Source organism: Globicephala melas, chromosome 10, assembly GCF_963455315.2.
Source record: "Globicephala melas chromosome 10, mGloMel1.2, whole genome shotgun sequence".
Taxonomy (NCBI): Eukaryota; Metazoa; Chordata; class Mammalia; order Artiodactyla; family Delphinidae; genus Globicephala; species Globicephala melas.
In genome coordinates this window covers 63,653,099-63,674,773 of record NC_083323.1, presented here as the reverse complement: position 1 = coordinate 63,674,773, position 21,675 = coordinate 63,653,099, and the positions used below count along the sequence as shown (strand labels likewise).

At 37.6% G+C, this 21,675-nt stretch overlaps 1 protein-coding gene across 2 annotated transcripts in view; it reads right to left on the bottom strand.

The window, feature by feature from the left end:
• CCNT1 (cyclin T1) overlaps positions 1-15,813 on the bottom strand; it is a 28,576-nt gene extending 12,763 nt beyond the window's left edge. The window contains exons 1-5 of one of the 2 annotated variants that reach the window (XM_030835240.2): positions 15,525-15,813; positions 11,914-11,995; positions 5,392-5,520; positions 3,223-3,283; positions 1,542-1,604 (exon numbers count right to left, since the gene is read on the bottom strand). In XM_030835240.2, coding sequence (XP_030691100.1) covers positions 1,542-1,604; positions 3,223-3,283; positions 5,392-5,520; positions 11,914-11,995; positions 15,525-15,685 — 496 coding nt within the window. In that variant the 5' untranslated portion in view covers positions 15,686-15,813. Of the gene's footprint in view, positions 1-1,541; positions 1,605-3,222; positions 3,284-5,391; positions 5,521-11,913; positions 11,996-15,299; positions 15,450-15,524 lie in introns of those variants that run through there. The other variant, XM_060305746.1, reaches the window with a different exon arrangement.
• Between the last annotated feature and the right edge of the window lie 5,862 nt (positions 15,814-21,675).

Sequence of the window (21,675 nt, the reverse complement as noted above, 5' to 3'; positions counted from 1 at the left end):
TTCTGCACACCAGGTATAAGGGGTACATGTTTAAAATGCAATTCCTGGGCATCCTCCCTAGAGTCTGACTCAACACATTTGGAGAAGAATGTAACAAACATTTTTACTTGTTAGTAACTCAGAGATCCTGATACAAGGGTTCACTGAGAAATTCTAAGCTAGGGGATGAACTAATTTGGAGGCAAGATCAGAATCCAGAAGACCTTGCTATATCTGGAAAAAATTAGCAAATAACATAAATTATTCATATATATTACAATTTTAAAAATTCCTCCTTCGGGCTTCCCTGGTGGCGTAGTGGTTAAGAATCGCCTGCCGATGCAGGGGACACGGATTCGAGCCCTGGTCTGGGAAGTTCCCACATGCCGCGGAGCAACTAAGCCCACGCGCCACAGCTACTGAGCCTGTGGTCCAGAGCCCGCGAGCCACAATTCCTGAAGCCCGGCCACCTAGAGCCCGTGCTCTGCAACAAGAGAAGCTACCGCAATGAGAAGCCCACACACCGCAACGAAGAGTAGCCCTCGCTCACCGCAACTAGAGAAAGCCCGCACACAGCAACAAAGACCCAATGCAGCCCAAAAAATAAAATAAATTAAAAATAAATAAACAAATAAAAATTCCTCCTTCAAAAAAAAAATGCTCTGGGTAACAAAGCAAATTTTAACCTTCCTTAGATTAAATATTAGCATTTATCCATCTCTGTTAGTGTAAACCTTTCAAAATATAAGAACTCGGGGAAAATTGAGTTTTCAAATGAAACACACAAATAAGGCCAATTGTCAATCAGTTAAGTCTACGAAACGAAAAGTGGCATTTAAACGCACAATGGTGTCTAGATAGCCTTGATACTACTATTTAAATAAATAAGAGCTAGGTTTTGTGCAATTACAGCTACTAAAGTTAAATCGGAATAAAAACCAAGTCCTGGGCTTCCCTGGTGGCGCAGTGGTTGAGAGTCCGCCTGCCGATGCAGGGGACACGGGTTCGTGCCCCCGTCTGGGAAGATCCCACATGCCGCGGACCGGCTGGGCCTGTGAGCCATGGCCGCTGAGCCTTCGTGTCCGGAGCCTGTGCTCCACAATGGAAGAGGCCACAATAGTGAGAGGCCCGCGTACCACAAAAAAAAAAAAAAAAAAAGTCCTGCCAGGGAATTAACAAAGATGAAAATAAGTTCAAATAAATTCTAGATGACCCTCTGGGTGGCCTTAAGAGTGCCTAGGACAATCAACCCTAGAATCAAATTAACCCCCAAGACATCCTTAAAATTGCTGTTAGATACTTATGATTTGATGACATTTCAAAATCTGCCCCCAGCTTTGACAAACATCCATAAGAAACTAACTCTCTTTATCTGGAGATCACCTAAAAACATTGTAAGAACCCAACAGAAAAACTCCAACCACTCATTTTGATTTAAGCCAGGTAGGTTTTTTAGTTTAAATTTTGGCCAAAGCAGCTGTGTTCTGTATTTGTCCAGGGCAAATCTTAGCCTCTAAATGGTAAAACAATTTAAGACAGCATCTCAAGTTGGGATTCCTTACCTCGAACAAGTTGAGTGCACTTTACCACATGTGTATGTGGGTGATCAATTGTTAGTTCAAAGCCTAAAAAAAAAAAGGTAACTGGTTAAAAAGCTAAAGATACTCAAAATATCTTATATTTCTTTTATCCGAGTCATCATTGAAGGCCTCCCTCATTTTCTGGTCCCAAACCTGCCGTTTAGAGGCTAAGAGAGTCAAAGTATGGAGCACACTCTTCTTTAAGATTATCTTCAAAGGTGCTTATGTTTTGAGCTAGAAGGCACCACTCAGATAATAAAGCTAATGCAGTCTCAAGATCCCTGAGCTACCAAAAACTTCTAAACACAAAACATTTTCTTAGGGACAACAGAATATAATACATGGTTGGAAGAAGCAATTACTCATGTAATAATTATCTTCGAAAGCTTGACCTTGAGAAAACATTTTGAAACCTATTCCTCTCTTACCTCAGTTTTGTCCCTTTTCATCATCTCAATTACTGTAAGTACTGATCATTTTATCTAACTCTAAATGATCTTTACCAAAATTACTTAAGGAAGATCGGTATGTCTACAAAAATTTTCAATGAAGTTTCTCTTTCTGAGTATATAAATTAAATTTTTCAATGAAATTTCTCTTTTCGAGTATGCAAATAAAATTTTCCAGTACAAGTAAGGAAATTCTAGGGAATTCCCTGGCTGTCCAGTGGTTAGGACTTGGCACTTTCTTCTACAGAGGGCCTGGGTTCAATCCCTGATCGGGGAACCAGAATCCCACAAGTTGCGTGCCACAGCCAAAAAATTTAAAAAATAAAAATAAAGTCTGAGACAAACTGATTAAAAAAAAAAAGAAAGAAAAAAAATTCTATTGAGAAATTTACTTGATGCAAATTATTCTAAAAGTATAATTGATTCTTGCTAATTAGATCTTACTGGTTTCCACATTAAAATATTAATAAAAATTTACTCCACCAGAAAAATATCATTGTCCCCTAAAATATGGTTACCTTGAAGAAAACTAATTTAAAGTAAAAATTTGCAGAAACTAACTTCAGAGACAAACTTTGAAGAATTCACTGTATGTTTTGTACATGCAAAAATACAGCCCTACCAGTAACTTTCCAACATAACTCACGAAATACTCCCCTACCTAAAGAGAAAAATGATAGCCCAAAAGAACTAGAAAATCTTTATTTTCCATATTTGCTAAGCTTTTAAAGGCAGTCTCTTTGATGAAAATAATAGATAATAGCAGAACATCATCAGATCTTTAGCCCATCAACTGCTATAGCTTGAATTCCTCCACCTCCACTCCACTGTTCTGAACACTGATTATCAATTTTAAAAACAAATGCTGTTATCTAAATATAATGACAAGCAGACTATAAAAATCCATGGAAGAAAAAAAAGTTGTTTAGATAGTTTCTGCCATTATTTATCAGAAAGTTAAAAACTGCCAAATCTTAACAAGCAAATCATGAATCCTAGAATATAAAACAAACAAACAAAAAACCCCTGCTAACTGCTATTTCAAAGGTCAGCCGTGCCTGCATTCTCTCTGTGGTATAAGCCAGGGTTAAATGACCTCTAAAATGTGCAAAAACCTTCCCAAGAAATTCTCTTCCTATTTCCTATTTTGCAAATTTTAAAATCATTACATTATGTACATATTTCTTTAATGTTTTAAAGGAAAATAAACTTACCTAAAGTCTGCAGAATTATGCTTTCTAATATCACCAGATCTTGAACTTGTTGCAGGTAAGCCTGCAGGTGAGAAGACAAATTATTCCCCAAAAAGATACAATATATAATATATAAAGTGTAGGCAAATTCTAACAACCTCCAAGGGAAATGAAAGCCTCAAAAGGCAAGGGTGGGGTTATGAGGGAGAGTAGGAACTGAAATTAACCCTTATTCCTAACAGATTCTCCTTAAAAAAAAAAAAAAAAAGTGGTATAGTGAGAGATGTCACTTTATTTATAAATGGCTACAGAAAAAGCACCAGAGATCTAGTTCATTTTCAGACTGACATTTTAGGTTCTAAAGTTCATATGATGTAGACAGAATCCTACAGGCAATAGGCAATCTCAAACATTTGACTCCTGTTAAACCTTCCTTTTGGAGTAATGCTAGATTTTTACAATTCATAAATGGGTTCAAAGGAAAAGGGGACAAACAAAAAATTCTTTCAGATTTGTACTGGCCATTACTGTAGCCACTATCCACACATGGCTATCGAGCACTTGAAATGTGTTATGAGTGTAGAATACACACTGAATTGTGAAGACTTAGTTAAGAAATAATAATGTAAACCACTTCATTAATAATGTTTTAAAATTGATTATATGCTGAAATGACTATATTTTGGTGTTAAAGAAAATAATATATAAAATATAACATATTAAAATTAATCTTAATTTTTTTAAGTAAAGATTTTTATATAAAGCTTAATGAAAAGTTTAAAATATTTAATTACATATGTGACTTCCCCTATATTTCTATTGGACAGCACTGGTCTAGAACTCTAGGAGAATGAGATTTGAGCCAGGAGTTAAGAGACTTATGTTGCTGCTAACTTTCCACTGAACTTTATGATCTTGAATAAGTCCAGTAAGGACTTAAACTATGCTAGTTCCCCTTTCCATATAGTGAAGAAAGTATATTCTCCTAGTCACCTCATAAGAGAGACTCAGGTGAGAAGTCATGTAAATATACTTGAAAGAAAAAAAAATAAAGTAGGGATTTTATTTTTTGCTTTATTTTGTTAAAATAAAATTTTATTTGGTCAATTCTATAGACCAGTGGCAGTTACTAGTCTCTAACGTAAATAAAAGTCCAGACCAACAGCTCTTCAACAAAACTACTGGTGCAGCCCAAAGAGAAAACAAAGTAAGTCAAGACACTACTATGCAAAACACTTAATTTACATAATAAAGGGCTATTATCAAAACAAACCGTCCCCACAACCACTTTGCCCAATATGATCAGAAGAACACACAATTCCACTTAATTTGATAATGGATGACTCATGCACCCACTGTAACAGACAAATAATCTAGTAACAGAAATCCATAATTTTTCTCCAAACTCATCATTCCCCAATCACTGATTTCTAAAGCCAGGAGAGTTTCCCTTCTTTAGAAGGTCAAGGAAGGATGGAAAGGGAAAAAAGCTGTATGTATACACATAGGATAAAGGTGTGGAAGAATATATATCTGAACTGTAATCAGCAGTATCCTCCTAGGAGAAGGAGGGGAGATGAGCTTTACCTTTGACTTTAAATGATTCTTTAGTGTTTGGGTTCTTTTATAATGAGCATACTTGTAATTTCTTAAAAAGTTAAGCACACATGCACCAGTGACAAGATTCACTTAAAAAAAATTCATTAACAAAAAATCTAAAAGAATTTTCTTCATAGTGATATTATAGTGGTTAAAAGCTGGAAATTATCTTAAGAGAAAATGGTTAAAATATATGTATGTATATGACAAAATACGATATCAATATTTAAAGGAAGCAGAGAATTGATGGGAAAATATTTGGCATACAGTAAGTGAAAAAAGCAGGTATAAAATATATACATGTGTAGCTACTCATAGAAAAGAAGCTGGAAATACTGGTTCATTTATATATCTGTGGTACAAATTACATCTAGGTAATATATTTTCTTCTTTTTCTGCATTTTCCAATTTTACCAGAATGAATACAATTAACTTTTGCCATAAATTTCTGTGATGTTTTTGTTAAGGAAAAAACAAACACTAAAAGTTGCTTTAACAGCCCCAATTCAGACTTCAGTAAATCAAAGTTAAAAAACTAAGTTATGATCAAAATAAATTAAGAAAAACAGATGTGTGTAATTAATCCCCTACCTCACTCCTAGTATCAGGAAGTGATTCCTGTGGATGGAGACAAGCATGTGCTACCTTGATGACGTGTTCCAATTTTTTGGGCTGCTCCTCTACTTTGGCTGCTAAAAATAAGGCTGCTGGAGCCACAGACTGGATGAAGAGAAAATAAATCACATTTATTATTTGTTTATTTCTAGAGTAAGGTAGATCTAAAAAAGAACTAAGTCTTAAACCAACTTCTTTGCTTACCTCAACTTCGTCACCTCTTGTTTATGCTTTCTCCTCCTCTACTTAATTATCTTCTCCTCTCCTATCCATTAACCACGTCCACTTCTGAAAACCAATCCTTCAACAAACTCTCATTAAAAGCTACCTATTCAAGAAACCACTAGATGTAAATAGACAGCTTTCTATTTAAAATGAGATTATTAAGTTTTATCAAAGCACTCTATATACTTTTTTTAAAGGAGTAAACTGAAATGTCCAGAATCAGCAAATCCATGGAGACAGAAGTAGATTAGTGGTTGCCAGGGGCTGGGAGAAGAGAGGAATGGGAGTGACTGCTAAAGCATGAGGGGTTTCTTTCTGGGGTGATGTAAATGCTCTGAAATTAGATCATGGTGATGGTTGCCCAACTCTGAATATACTAAGAACCAGTGAATTGTACACCCAAAGGAGGAAATTTATTGTATGCGAATTACCTCAATTATACTTACATATGGAGAGGAGCACAAATCTTTAAAAAAGAATTCAAAGTATAGTATTATATTCAACAGCTTATAAGTAGAAGGTACTTAGAGGGGGGAAAAAAAAGTCAAGCCAGGGAATTCCCTGGCGGTCCAGTGGTTAGGACTTGGCACTCTCACTGCCAGGACCGGGGTTCCATCCCTGGTTGGGGAACTAAGATACTGTAAGCCTCGAAGCACAGCCAAAATAAAAAAGTCAAGCCAATACACAAGCAGACAGAAAACTCAGACACTAAACAAGAAATTAGAGCAATAGGACATAAACATAGCCTGGTGATCTGGGAAACCTCAGGAAGCACAACGTCTCTAGAACCTTAAGAATATTTCAGTGAATCAAAGATGGCAATGGCATGAACTACAATTCACCAGGAGTTAAAGAAAGCAACAAATAATTTTATAAAAGTGAAATATCTATTTACTGAGTAGAACTGACATGCATTCTAACACTTATTTGTATCCCTGCAGTTATCTGTTATACTTTGCTAGAATAGATTTTTCTCCACAAATTCAATTCAGAATAACAATTCTCTTCCTTCATATTTGTTGCAGTTATATATGGAGCTTGCTACATATATTCTACTAGACCTTAGGATAAACAAAGAAAAACCAGAGGAAAATGGGCACGAACAAATGTGTGAGAAATCGGGGCATAAAGCACATTTTGAACACTAAACTGAGTAGTTTAGTTAAAAGATATAAAGTGATGTGGGACACAAAAGATTTTTAAGAAGAGAGTGACACTACAGATTTTAGATTAAAAAATGCAGAGTTTAAGAAATATTTGGAAAGGTTAATCCAGTGGTAGGTGGTACTAAAAGGAAAGGATAGATACATTAAAAGTTAATTTTATTAAAGAGAAAATTTTAATAATACAGGCAGGGACTTCCCTGGTGGCACAGTAGTTAAGACTCCGTGCTCCCAATGCAATGGGCCCAGGTTCGATCCCTTGTCGGGGAACTAGAGCCCACATGCATGCCCCAACTAAGGAGGCTGCCTGCCACAACTAAGTAAGACCCGGCACAACCAAATAAATGAATAAAATAAACAAATAAATATTAAAACAACAATAATGATAACACAGGCATTAGGAAATAAAGTTTAGAGTAGGCACTAGCAGTAGAAATAAAGTAAAAAAGAAACCCAGCTTTCACCTTGGAAAACAAATAGGTTTTCAGTAAATATATGTATTTGCATACAGAGAAAAAAATTCTAATGGAATATACACCAAAACGTTAACAGGATTATCTCTGAACACCGAGTTATAGGGAAACCATCACTTTCTCCTTTAATCTGTCCTCTTTCAATTTTTTTTTTTTTTTTGGCTGCATTGGGTCTTTGTGGCTGCACATGGGCTTTTTTCTCTAGTTGTGGTGAGCAAGGGCTACTCTTCGTTGCGGTGCACAGGCTTCTCATTGCGCTGGCTTCTCTTGTTGTGGAGCATGGGCTCTAGGCGCACGGGCTTCAGTAGTTGTGGTGCATGGGCTCACTAGTTGTGGCGCACAGGCTTAGTTGCTCCGTGGCAATGTGGGATCTTCCAGGCCAGGGATCGAACCCACATCCCCTGCATTGGAAGGTGGATTCTAAACCACTGCACCACCAGGGAAGTCCCTGTCCTCTTTTAACTTTATGATGACAATATATATTTACAGGGGAAGAAAAAATGGTACCACTATAAAAATTAACGGGACTTTATAACTGATTGGACACAGGGGAAAAGGAAAAGGACAACTCAGAGACAACACTTAAGATTTTAAGCCTACAACTTTGCTTTCAAGAGGCTAAAAATATATTTGAAAGAATCTAACTAAAATATGATATACAAACAATGGCTTACAAGGCAAGATAATATCTGTTAAGTGAAAGACCACAAGAGATAAATTTCAACCTCCTTTTTGTCCAATCAACCATATAAATACTCATAGCTCCTCATGGAATCATATACCAAGCTAGCTTATCAAACTATTTTCCCATCAAAGGCAGTTTCCCAGAGGAATTCCAGGTAGGAGTATAAGATTTTCTCCATTTTAAAAGAACAATAATAATGCTAGCTAATACTTATTTGTTTGCTATATGCAGACACTTTGTAAATTAATTCACCTATATCCTACTAACTACTCTATGAGGTAGGCACTATTATTGACCCCAAAGAGATGAGAAAACTGAGGCGTATGGTAACTTGCTCAAAGGCATATAGCTGGTAGGCAGTGCAGCAAGGATCTGCATCCAGACAAGTCTGACTCCAGAGCCCATCCTCTTAACCACTAAACTTGACCTTTTAAGAGTCAGCTAATGAGAATAATATACACCCAAATTTGTCAGCTATTAAAAGACAACACCTGTATATCAAATATTATAAAATACAGAATAAATACACACACACCAAGTTGCTCACCACTACTTTTACATTCCCCCACTTGAAAACTTTTAGGACAGTACCTACAGAAATTCAATTAATGAGGTTGAATTTCTTCTCAAAAAGAGAGTAAATGCAATGCCAGGATTTAAGTGAGAATAAACCAGTCATTTAATCATGTCTGCTAAGAAATAAAGTTTATTTCAATCAAAAGACAGCTTCTCTACCTTCCAAGGTATTGGAAATGAATGATGGTTATGTATATATAATGCAAAAAGTAATCATGCTGCAAACCTCAGACTTTTGGGCTTTACTTTATGTTATACCTCAACAAAAATTTTAAAATTTTTTTAAAAAGGCAAGAACTCTAGGCTTGAAAACACTATAAACGAAGAGTTACAACAAAACGAAAAAAGTATTCACAGCACATGACATACGGTTCTGATATATAAAGAGCTCATTTAAATGAGAAAATCAAAAAAAATAAAACAGGGGCAAAAAGAAACAACAGATAATTCTTCAATTTCACAAGAACAATGACCAATAGGCATCAGAAGTTCAACTTCACTAATTGAAGAAATGTAAATTAAGAAAATAACTTAGGGCTTCCACTATCTTGCTCACCACTCTAGCCCTAGTGCTTGACAAGTAGTTAGAACTTAATATTTCTTGAAGTAATGAGTATTTGTTGTTAGTGAGGATGCAGAGGAAAGAACCCTCCCCCACAGTGCTAGAAACAATGTATGTTGATATAATCTTTCAGTAGAGCAAACTGACACAAAAAAACTTTTAAATGCATACCCTTGGACACAGCAATTCCACCTATAGGAATTTATAAAATAGTCATATAAATGCATGATATATGTACCAGACTAACTTATGTAACATTATTTATAATACAATAAACTATAAACAACCCCAATATCCACCAATAGAGAGCTGGTAAAATAAATTATAGTAACTACTCAAATAAATACTATGTGGCCACTTAAAATGAGAAAACAATAAGAAAATGTCCAATACATACATACTGTTAAGCAATAAAGGCAATTGTGTAAGAGTGGTACAGTAAGAAGTGATTTTATAGAAATACATAAATGCTGGTACTATATGCACAGAAAAATGTCTGAGACACTATTACCAAAATGTTTATCAAAGGTTACTACTTCTGGAGGATGGGATTACAGAAGAGCTTTCACTTTCTGCCTTACACATTACTGTACTGTTTTAGTTTTTACCATGAGCACTTACTACCTTTGTAATAAGAAAAAATAACAAGAAAAATGTATGAGCACTTCACACTACATACTACATTTCAATGCCACAACAATGTATTAAGTCCCTTCAAATTTGAATTTGGACTCATCACAGCTAAACCCTTAGAATTAACATACTAAAGGAGTGATATTTTTCATCTGTTAATTCCAGAATGTACCTAAAATCAATTCTCTAAAGAGGACCAATAACCTCAAACTAAAAGAATCACTGGGGCTTCCCTGGTGGCGCAGTGGTTTAGAGTCCGCCTGCCGATGCAGGGGACGCAGGTTCGTGCCCCGGTCCAAGAAGATCCCACATGCCGCGGAGCACCTGGGCCCATGAGCCATGGCCGCTGAGCCTGCGCGTCCAGAGCCTGTGCTCCGCAACGGGAGAGGCCACAACAGTGAGAGGCCCGCGTACCGCAAAAAAAAAAAAAAAAAAAAAAATCATTGGATTTTGGAAAAGGTCATAAACTCCAGAAGAATCTCTTTATATTGGATAATTACCAGATCATTCATTCATTCAACAAGTTTACTGAAAGTGCTTTAGAGGATACACAGAAAAGTGAGTCTCTGTCCTTGCTAAGATAAATGCATAGAAAATAAAACAAGATATAATTTAAAAGGTAAAAATAGGGGAAATATACATACACACACACATACATATGCATAGAGTGGACAAATTGATTTGAGATGTAGTTCACCCTGGATTTCAAACCTTTACCATAATAAAAGAAATGTAGAAAACTTTCATAATGGGCAAGACAACTATGGACTTCCTCTTCAAATTCCGTTCTTTATCCACTACTTTCTATTCTAGAGCTATCAGACAGCCTCATTAAATGCTTCTCTCTCTCTTATTAAGAGTGTGTTCCTTGCAATCAGAGGAGGTAGGGAGGTTAAGGGTAGGAGACAGCCCAACTGATTGAATAATCAGCAAAAATTGGGAATAGTTAATCCACACTCTAAAGGGTTTCCTGTGCAATTATTCCCAATACTGAGTCCACCAATATCCTACAAGAGCAATATCTAACTTTCCAGTTTCTCTTCCTATGGCATAAAAATTCAAAACCTATCATCCTGGGACTTCCCTGGTGGCACAGTGGTTAAGAATCTGCCTGCCAATGCAGGGGTCATGGGCTTGAGCCCTGGTCCGGGAAGATCCCACATGCCGTGGAGCAACTAAGCCCGTGCACAACTACTGAGCCTGTGCTCTAGAGCCCACGAGCCACAACTACTGAAGCCTGGGCACCTAGAGCCCGTGCTCCACAACAAGAGAAGCCATCGCAACGAGAAGCCCACACACCGTAACGAAGAGTAGCCCCCGCTCGCCACAACTAGAGAAAGCCTGAGCGCAGCAATGAAGACCCAATGCAGCCAAAAATAAATAAATTTATTAAAAAAAAAAAAAACTATCATCCTAAGGAAAAGTCTGAAACACCTTTTCTCAAAACGTAACCTTTTCTTAAAAAAATAATGAAATATTTGACTCACAAATCCATATGAAGTGTTCAAGTTTAGCCCTATTACCTTGTGATTTTATTAAACAAATATAAGCTTACCTGCAACTGGGATATCACTATGCACTCGCTTCCAAGTCATTTACAATAATGTTAAATAGGACCATTTCAGGTAGCAAAACTGAAAATAGCACTATTTACAATTCTGTCCAGAAAAAAAAAAATCCCTTTATTACTATTATTTTCTTTTTTCTGTCTTAAAAGTCATCCCCCAGTTATCACATAACACACCTTCCCCTTCGAACTGGTCATTGATGGGAATTTTATCAAAGGTTTTTAGAAAATGTAAATGACTTAACATTCACTTGTTTTCTTGTGCCCATATTATTATTAAACATTTCAAAAATCACACTTAAATTAAGTGTAATGCTACCCCCCTTTAATGCTACTCTCCCAATCCAAAGACGTTAAGTTTAAATGTTCAATAATCTATTTTATTAGAGAATCCACCTACTCTAAGGATGCACTAAAGCTAAACAACTAGCTAGACACTTCACAGGAAAACTAGAAGGCTGGATTCAGAACAGCAGTGTGACACACAATGAAAGTGATCAATCATAAACTCTAAACTTCAAATCCCAGTTCAGCAGCAAAGATCAACCATAAAAGAAATATGAAGTTGAGATTAATCACAAAAGGATTACACCATATATAAAAATTATACTTACATTTCGATGGAACTGTGTAAAGGACTGAATCATGTAGAATCGATGCATGTATACTATAGCAGTGTTGATGGTCAATTGTGAGCTAAAATGTTCAAGTTAAGGTCCCAAAACAGACAGGCAGTACAATTCCCAAAAATACAACCTCTATATCCTCCCAAAAGGACCATGCAGCCAAGCACAGTGGATGCCCCTAAATGAAAATCATACTTACCTCTCAGGGGTGTGGAGAAAGGGACACCTCCTACACTCTTAGTGGAAATGCAAATTGATGCAGCCGCTATGAAAAATAGTATGGAGGTTCCTTAAAAAACTAAAAATAGGGACTTCCCTGGTGGAGCAGTGGTTAAGAATCTGCCTCCCAATGCAGAGGACACTGGTTCGAGCCCTGGTCCAGGAAGATTCCCACATGCCGTGAAGCAATTAAGCCCGTGTGCCACAACTACTGAGCCTGCGCTCTAGAGCCCACGAGACACAGCTACTGAGCCCACGCACCACAATTACTGAAGCCCGCGCACCTAGAGCCCGTGCTCCGCAACAAGAGAAGCCAGCGCAATGAGAAGCCTGCACACCTCAACGAAGAATAGCCCCCACTCACCGAAACAAGAGAAAGCCCGCACGCAGCAACGAAGACCCAACACAGACAAAAATAAATAAATAAATTTTTAAAAAAAAAAGAAAGAAAAGGTGCATGCACCCCAATGTTCATAGCAGCACTATTTACAATAGCCAAGGCATGGAAACAACCTAAATGTCCATCAACAGATGAATGGATAAAGATGTAGTGTATATATACAGAATGGAATACTACTCAGCCATAAAAAAGAATGAAATAATGCCATTTGCAGCAACATGGATGGACCTAGAGATTATCATATTAAGTCAGTCAGAAAGAGAATGACAAATACCATATGATATCACTTAAATGTGGAATCTAAAACATGACACAAATGAACTCATTTATGAAACAGAAACAAACTCACAGACCCAAAAATCACACTTATGGTTAGCAAAGGGGGAAAAGGGATAAATTAGAAGTTTGGGATTAGCAGATACAAATGACTATATATATAATAAACAACAAGGTCCTACTGTATAGCACAGGGAACTATATTCAATATCCTGTAATAAACCATAATGGAAAAGAATATGAAAAAGAATATGTAGGGAATTCCCTGGCAGTCCAGTGGTTAGGACTCAGTGCTTTCACTGCCGTGGGCCTGGGTTCAATCACTGGTCGGGGAACTAAGTGCCCACAAGCTGTGTGGTGTGGCAAAAAAAAAAAAAAAGACTATGTATACATATGTATAACTGAATCACTTTGCTGTACACCTGAAACTAACATAACGTTGTACATCTATACTTCAACTTTAAAAAAAAGAAAGAAAATCATACTTTCCTCTAAGAATTAAAAAGCAAATCTGTTCTTTCATCAATTAACTTCCAATTGACACTTAACACACTGTCTTATATGTAACAGATATTCACTATAAAGTTGCTGAATTAATAAACAAGCAAAGCTTCTCAGCATGTGGATCAAGAAGGAATATGAACAAAACTATATAAGACCTAAACCTGTTACTTGCCTACTGAAAATCCTGCCAAGGCGATATACTTGCACAGGATATCTCTTCAAATGATTTACAACACTCTCCCTGATCTGCCCCCTAGGTATGTCTCCACTTATCTCCTCACCTTCTAAGCTCCAGCAATTACCTTTTCAGTTCTACTTCTCTCTGGCACTCATAAGGTGATCCCTGGGACCAGAAACACTATGATTTGATATTCATTCAGTGAGTTATTTGATACTCACTAAAAAGAAAAACATTTTTTCTGCTTTTAATTTTTAAAGAGCTCCATTTCCAGTTATTACAAAATATTGGCTACAGTCCCTTGTTGTGCAATAAATCCTTATAGCCTAACTTACAGCCAGTAGTTTGCCCCTCCCTTCTCTCCCCACTGGTAACCACTAGTCTGTTCTCTATATCTGTGAATATGCCTTTTTGTTTTCACTAGTTTGTTGTATTTCTTAGGTTCCACATATAAATGATATCACACGATATTTGTCTTTCTCTGACTACTTCACTTAGTATGATAATCTCTAGGCCCATCCATGTTGCTGCAAATGGCATTATTTCACTCTTTTTTATGGCTGAGTAGTATTCCATTGTGTATATATACATCTTCCTTATCCATTCATCCTTCAATGAACATTCAGGTTGCTTCCATACCTTGGCAATTATAAATAATGCTGCTATGAACACTGGGGTGCATGTATATTTTCAAATATGTGTTTTTGTTTTTTTCAGATATATACCCAGGTGTGGAATTGCTGGGTCAAACAGCAGTTCTATTTTTAGCTTTTTGAGAAACCTCCATACTGTTTTCCACAGTGACTGCACCAAGCTACACTCCCACCAACAGTGTACAAGGGTTCCCTTGAAAAGAGAAACTTTTGAATGTCTTATTATAAAGACCTCAGAAAACAATGTGGGATATACAGAGATGAGACAGTACCACAATGGCAACAACCTTAATAACACACATGTAAAAAGGAAAGTGCTAGGATGCACTGAAACAGAATTTTTTAAAAAAAGGTTTAACTCAGTACTGACTGGATGCTTAGGAAACAAACTGGATACAGGCACCAAAGAGGACACCACTTTTGAAGTGAGCACAACCTTAAGACACAAACATACAGCCAGCAACACATTTAAATGGAAGCTGCACCCAAGAATAAGTTTTCATTTCCTGAGTGGAAAGAACTTTATATAGCTTTCTCTGCTACAAAATGAGGTTTTCTGACAAACAAAAACACTTAAAGGGGAAAAAAAATCACTAAATCTTTGAAATATGAGGAAAACGAATATACATTAGCACTCTGAGTAACTTTAAAACACAGTATTTTATAAAAGGTTTTTTAGAACATTAGATCTGTAGGTCTACATCCCTACAAATCTACACTGACATCCTTCCTTCCTCTGAAATGCTATAAAACTCTTAACAGTAGCTACTTTAACATATGAGTGCCAAGCACTGTGTTGGGCACAGAAATCAAATTCATGAGTTATCGCCCCCATTTTACAGACAAGAAAACCAAGAATTCGACAGGTTTCTTAAACAACTAGTAAGGGGAAGGAACGGATTTTAAGCCAAAGCTGGGGCATTAATTCTAGACCACTCTCTTTATAAGACCTTCAGGTATCGAAATTTCTCAAAACTCTCTTTACACACTAAGTTCAAGAGGCAGCCATCAACAGTGAAATCTCCACCAGATCCCTAGGGCATAGTAGAAAAGCAGAATCTCGAAGTCACCGGAGTAGGAGATCAGAACACACCGAAAACAGACTACGAGGAAGAGGAGTTAAAACACAAAGCGGAAAGGATACGCGTTCCCAGCAAGGCTGATGGCACGGGTGAGCGAGCGGGAAATTAACTCGGCCTCGCTTCCCTCCAGCGAACACTTAACTTCAGTTCGCCCCATCGTAGGCTCTCCTAACTAGACATCCAGTCCCTGCCCACCCTCTTCCCTTCTGTCTGACAGACCTTGAAGCCTGGACGCCCAAACAGGGCGGGACCTACTCCAAGGCCGAAGGCCTAGGCCGCAAGGATACACGTTAAGACGTTGGCCCATGTCCTGGAGCAGATTGGCCGCCTGCTGGCGATAAGAAAGTTCTTTATCGGGGTCCAGGCCAAAACGACGGGATGGGCTATTTTCCAGCTGTTCTCGAGTAAAATACCACCGTTTATTGTTGTTCTTTCTCTCTCCCTCCATAGTGCTTCAACCAAAAGGCAGCGGCGGCGGCTGCAAGCACTTCCCAGCGTCACCTAAGCGGCGACACACTTCCGCTGTACGGAGACAACTGCGACGTGACAAACTTCCGCCAGGGGAGGACGGCTGGATTGTGACACGCTTCCGCCGACGGGTTGCTAAGTTAAAGAATCCACTTCCGGAACGGACCTCGGGTCACTCTGCAGCCGAGTTAACAGGCAGCAGGAAACACCTTGCGTCGAGGACACAGGCGCCAGTCATGTGACCCTTGAGAGGCAAGGTGCGGTTAGGAGTTCTCGTTCAAAAATAAACCACGGCTCTTCCCGCGAGAACTGGGTTCTGCCTTCGCGCGCTGAGCAGAGCTGAATGCGGCGTCCGCTCACGCGCCGCTGGGCGGTTCCTCGGAGAACTTCGCTTGTGACGTAGGTGACGGTATAAAACTGGGCAGATGGCGAACTTAACAGAGAAAAGGGGTGAGACTGTCAAAAACTGAGAAAAGTAATCAAAGAGAGTAGCCCTACCGTATATTAGAACATAAAGCAACTGGAAAGCTCTCGCACTGTTGGTAGCAGTATAAATTACCCATTTGAAAAGCCGCGTTGCAATATGTAGCTAAAGCCTTGAAAACATTCCTTCGCCACGGTGGACAACTTAAAGGAATAAAATGAAATTAATGGAAATAATTTAGTGCTTACCACAATGCTGACTCAAATATACTATCTCATTTAATTGATACAACCCCAAGAGGTAGTGATATTTTAATCCCTATTTTACGAACGGGTGAACTCCTTACGGGTGGAAAGCTTCCACTCCCACCCTGCGCATGCACAGATTTGTAAATTCCTGCCACCTGTCAAGATGAATCCCAGCTGTTTTGAGGGCTGTTTGATCCTAGGCAAGATACTTAACTTCTCTGTGCCTCTTGTAAATGGTGTAGTACATGTGGTTTAGTTTCTGAAAAGGTTTAAATGAAGATTTAATGAGTTTAAAGCATTTATATTAGTACTGGGCACGTAGAAAACATTCAGTAGATTTTCTCATAATATTTATTATATTATATTGAAGTTGACGGCAAGTACAATACTATCTTCATTTTTGTATCCCTAGCACCTACGCAGTCAGTCCTGGCCCTAGTAGTCAATAAGTGTTTGTCAAACAACTGCTCACAACAACCTACAGTAGAGAAACAACCTTGGGAAGATTAAGTAGTTTGTCCTACACTACACCACTTATCAGTGTAGATTTTAAAATCAAGTCTGATTCCATTGTTCTTTCCATTCTAGCAAGCTGTACTCTTGCTTTTCTGGAACAGTCTATTCACCTTGATTAAATTTGGGTAATATTAGAATCTTTTGTCTTTTATAATAAATATTTTGAGTTTTGTCACTTCTAGACATGGCTGTTCCCACTCAGTTTGATTCTAATTCATTCTCAGAAGTATTTTCTTCCACTCCAGGCCCTCCTCTGCCATATACTGCCTATAATTAGCTTTAGCTCTGTTTTACTCTGTAAGAATTCAGGAAAAAATACTTCAAGTTATAACATTAAAAATATTATGATTTCAAACCTCTTCCATGACAGACTTTTTTCTTTTAATAGAAAAGCACGTTCTCAGTTATGTCATCATGAATTTTGTCTTTTAAACAGCCAAAATTATTTCTCCCAGACTCCTCTTGCCTATTTCTCTGACCTGTGTTTGTTTCTCCACTAAATCTCTTGGATTGATGACCCCATTTTGAATTTGCGATGGTGGCTGTGTACCAATCTTCCAAGAAAACGTTCTGGTATCTGACAGGCTTCAGGCAATGCAGCTGCTAGCCAATGGCTTGCTACCCTGCCATACAGAAAAGGGGGACCTGTGTAAATCAGAGAAAGGAAATATTCTTTGACTGAAGATGAAATTATTTGAAAGTAGGCAGCTGTGATTACATAATTGCTAAACATGAGTTTTTGATTCAGGTCTGGTTTCAAAGCCCAGCTATTCTTTTTTTTTTTTTTAAACTATCTCAACCACTTTTAAGTGTATGGTTCAGTAGTGTCAACTATATTCACATTGTTAGGCAACAGGTATCTACAACTTTTTCTTTTTGCAAAACTGAAACTCTATACCCATTGAACTCCCCATTTCCGCCTACCCCCAGCCCTGACAACTCCCATTCTGCTTTCTGTTTCTTTGAGTTTGACTACTTTAGATATTTCGTATAAGTGGAATCATACAGTATTTGTCTTTCTGTGACTGGATTATTTCACTTAGTATAATGTCCTAAAATTTCCCAGTTACTGTATTAACTAGCTGTGTGATCATAAGGGTCATCCCGAACAGAACACCATCTGACGTATGGTGGGTGTTCAATACATGCTTATTGTAAAAGATGTTAGCTTTCAGATACATTGCCCTTAAAGAACAATTGACAAAATCTTAGACCAGAGGAACTTTCCTGTCCTTTTTTAAAATTTTAAATAGGACTCCATTCCCTGTAACTCACACTTGTAAGGCTACTTATTCTGGGTACAGGATGATATTCCATGGTTTGATCTTTTTTGTTTTGTGCTTGTGAATGTCATATTTCAGTCATGTCACACATTACCATTTACTACTTTTAAAACAGTTTCTCCCCAACATTCATATAGTCTCCAAACTAAAATATGAAAGGATGGTGTGCTATTCATAACTATCCCCAACTCCATGTTCAGTGATGTGTATATTTACATAAGTTTATTGTAAAATTTACTGATAGAAAGGATGTATAGCATGCAATTTACAAAAATTAAAATATACAATATTCTTTATCGTAAATTTCTCATAGCCAACTGATTCTCACAGAATGCTTTCATTGACTTTTGCCAAACTCTTGAATCAAGAACCAACCTATGATGCCATTTGACAAATGAATACAGGCATACCTTGAAGATATTGTGGGTTCAGTTCCAGACCACCACAATAAAGCGAATATTGCAATAAAGTGAGTCACACGAATATTTTGGTTTCCCAGTCATAAGAAGTTATGTGTACTGTAGTCTATTAAGTGTGCAATAGCATTATGTCTAGAAAACAATATACATACCTTAATTAAAAAATAGTTTGTTGCTAAAAAAATGCAAACTACCATCTTAATTAAAAAATATTTGGGGGGCTTCCCTGGTGGCGCAGTGGTTGAGGGTCTGCCTGCTAGTGCAGGGGACACGGGTTCAAGCCCTGGTCTGGGAGGATCCCACATGCTGCGGAGCAACTGGGCCCGTGAGCCACAGCTACTGAGCCTGCGCGTCTGGAGCCTGTGCTCCGCAACGAGAGAGGCCGTGATAGTGAGAGGCCCGTGCACCGCGATGAAGAGTGGCGCTTGCCGCAGCTAGAGAAAGCCCTCGCACAGAAACGGAGACCCAACACAGCAAAAATAAATAAATAAACTAAAGGATTTCATTAAAAATATATATATATATATATATTTTGTTGCTAAAAAATGCTAACCACCATCTGAGCCTTCAGTGAGTTGTAATCTTTTTGCAATAGTAGCATCACTGACCACAGATCACTATAACAAATATAATAATAATGAAAAAGAAATATTGCGAGAATTACCAAAATGTGACACAGAAACACAAAGTGAGCAGATGCTGTTGGAAAAAAGTCTGAGCCAGTAGACTTGCTCAATGCAGTGTTGTCACAAACCTTCAATTTGTAAAAAACAGTATCTGCAAAGTGCAGTAAGGCAAAGTTCAGTAAAATGAGGGATGCCTGTATAGCTTTGATTTCTGGTTGACATTTTCATTTGCATTAATAAGATGAAAGTGAAACAATGAGACTTATGTTGGAACTTCACTTATTTGTTAGTGACTTGAGCAACATCTTTGCTGAATTGGATAACAGTTTTTGAATACTGCAAAAATATTTCAATTTTTTGTGCTTTTGACAATGTAATGGCTACAGATATGATACACTTTTAAACTTAATCTACATTATTAACATTTTCTTGATCACTTTCTTGACAATCAACAAAACAAATTAAGACCTTGTTTGTAGTATTTGCCAATTTCTATAGTGTAAACTCTCCCACCGTGGTAAATTTCAAACTACCAATATGACATCAGTGATCATGAAATTGGGAAGAGATGAACATACCATCACATAGTATTTCCTCCATACAGGTGCAATAGGCAGGGACTTCTGGTTTCCCATCTGACATGTAAAGAGCTTGGAAATTATCACTCCTGTTCTCACAACAACAAAAAAACTGAACAAACTGAAAATCAATAACCCTTCTTAGATCCATCAGAGAATTGAAGTGACAGGGCAAATCTCCACCACAAAAACTAGAGAGACAGGCAATATCAGAACAGGCAGAACACAGAATCATGGCTTACTAGGAGCAAAAACTACTACTGGAACCAGCAACTGACAGGAATACTTAAAGGGCAATTGACTAATTGGTGGAGACTGAACTAGATTGAAAGATTTTTTTTAAAAACTCCTGGAGGCCCAGCCTAAGGGGTTGCCCACATTTTCATGAGTTTTACCTCTAGGAGCCCCACAGGTCTTACTATGAAGATTGGAGAAAAATCCCTTCATCCTTCCAGCAGGGAGAGGGAAAAAGTAGCCATTTTGAAATATACCACAGCATTCCATTCTCCTTAACAAAGACCTTCCCTCAAGGGAAACTATTTAACAGAGCCTAACCAACGTGGGAGTGGCCTCCACATGATGCAACTAGAGAGAGCCCACGTGCAGTGACGAAGACCCAATGCAGCCAAAAATATAATTAATTAATTTTTTTTTTTTTTTTTTTAAAGAAGGAGTTTCTTGGGAAACCCAAAGACAACAGGGAAGACAAAGACAAGGACATCAGAGGAAATTTTAGCCTCTGACACCTACAGCTATAACAAACAGGAAACACAGCCTAACTCCCAGCCAGATAAACATAGAACCTCAGTTCCTTTTACCCAATATATCATGTCTCACTTTCTATAAAAAAATTACAAGGCATGCTAAAAGGCAAAAAACACAGTCTAAAGAGACAAAGCAAGCATTAGAACCAGACTCATATATGGCAAACACTTTGGGATTATAAAACTAGGAATTAAACTATGATTAATATGCTAAGGACTCAAATGGAAAAAGTGGATAACATGCAAGAATAAATGAGTGATGGAAGCGGAGAGATGAAAACTCGATAAGAAGCAAAAGGAAATGCTAGAAATCAAAAACACTGTAACAGAAATGAAAAATGCCTCTGAGGGGCTTATCAGTACCCTGGACATGATGAAGGAAAGAATAAGTGAGGTTGAAGATATGTCAATAGAAACTTCCCAAACTGAAAAGCAAAGAGGAAAAATAATGAAAACAGCAGAACAGAATATCTAGATACAAAGATGTAAATAACCTCGTGAACATAGATAATAGTAAAATGTAATAAAAATAATTAGGAAAAGATGAGTTTTTAGTATTCACTACCTTTATTTTTAATAAATATATTTTATTCAATTGTAAGTTTAGACAAATTATCTGTAATAATAATAATAATGGCTTAACAACCAGCTTGCAAAATGCCTGAAAATTTAGCAAGTAGCTCTCAAAAGTCAGTATGAACTGGCTCAGCACACTGCTGCTTGAAATAACTTTGAAAGTACCATATTCAGATTTATTATATGCATTATATACATATATAAGGTTCCATTATATGCAGAACACTATGCTGAGGAAATCTGCACACATTATCTCATTTAATTCTCATAACTCTATGAACTAGATATCCGCCCTTTTTTTTAAATTAAGAAACTGAAGCTTAATCAATTCAAAGTCAGACACTTAGAGTATGGCAAAACTAAGATTTAAGCCCAGGTCATTGCTCTTTCTACTCACTGCTTTCTGCAAATAAGACTAGGGCAGGGCTTCCCTGGTGGCGCAGTGGTTGAGAATCTGCCTGCCAATGTAGGGGACACGGGTTCGAGCCCTGGTCTGGGAGGATCGCACATGCCGCGGAGCAACTGGGCCCGTGAGC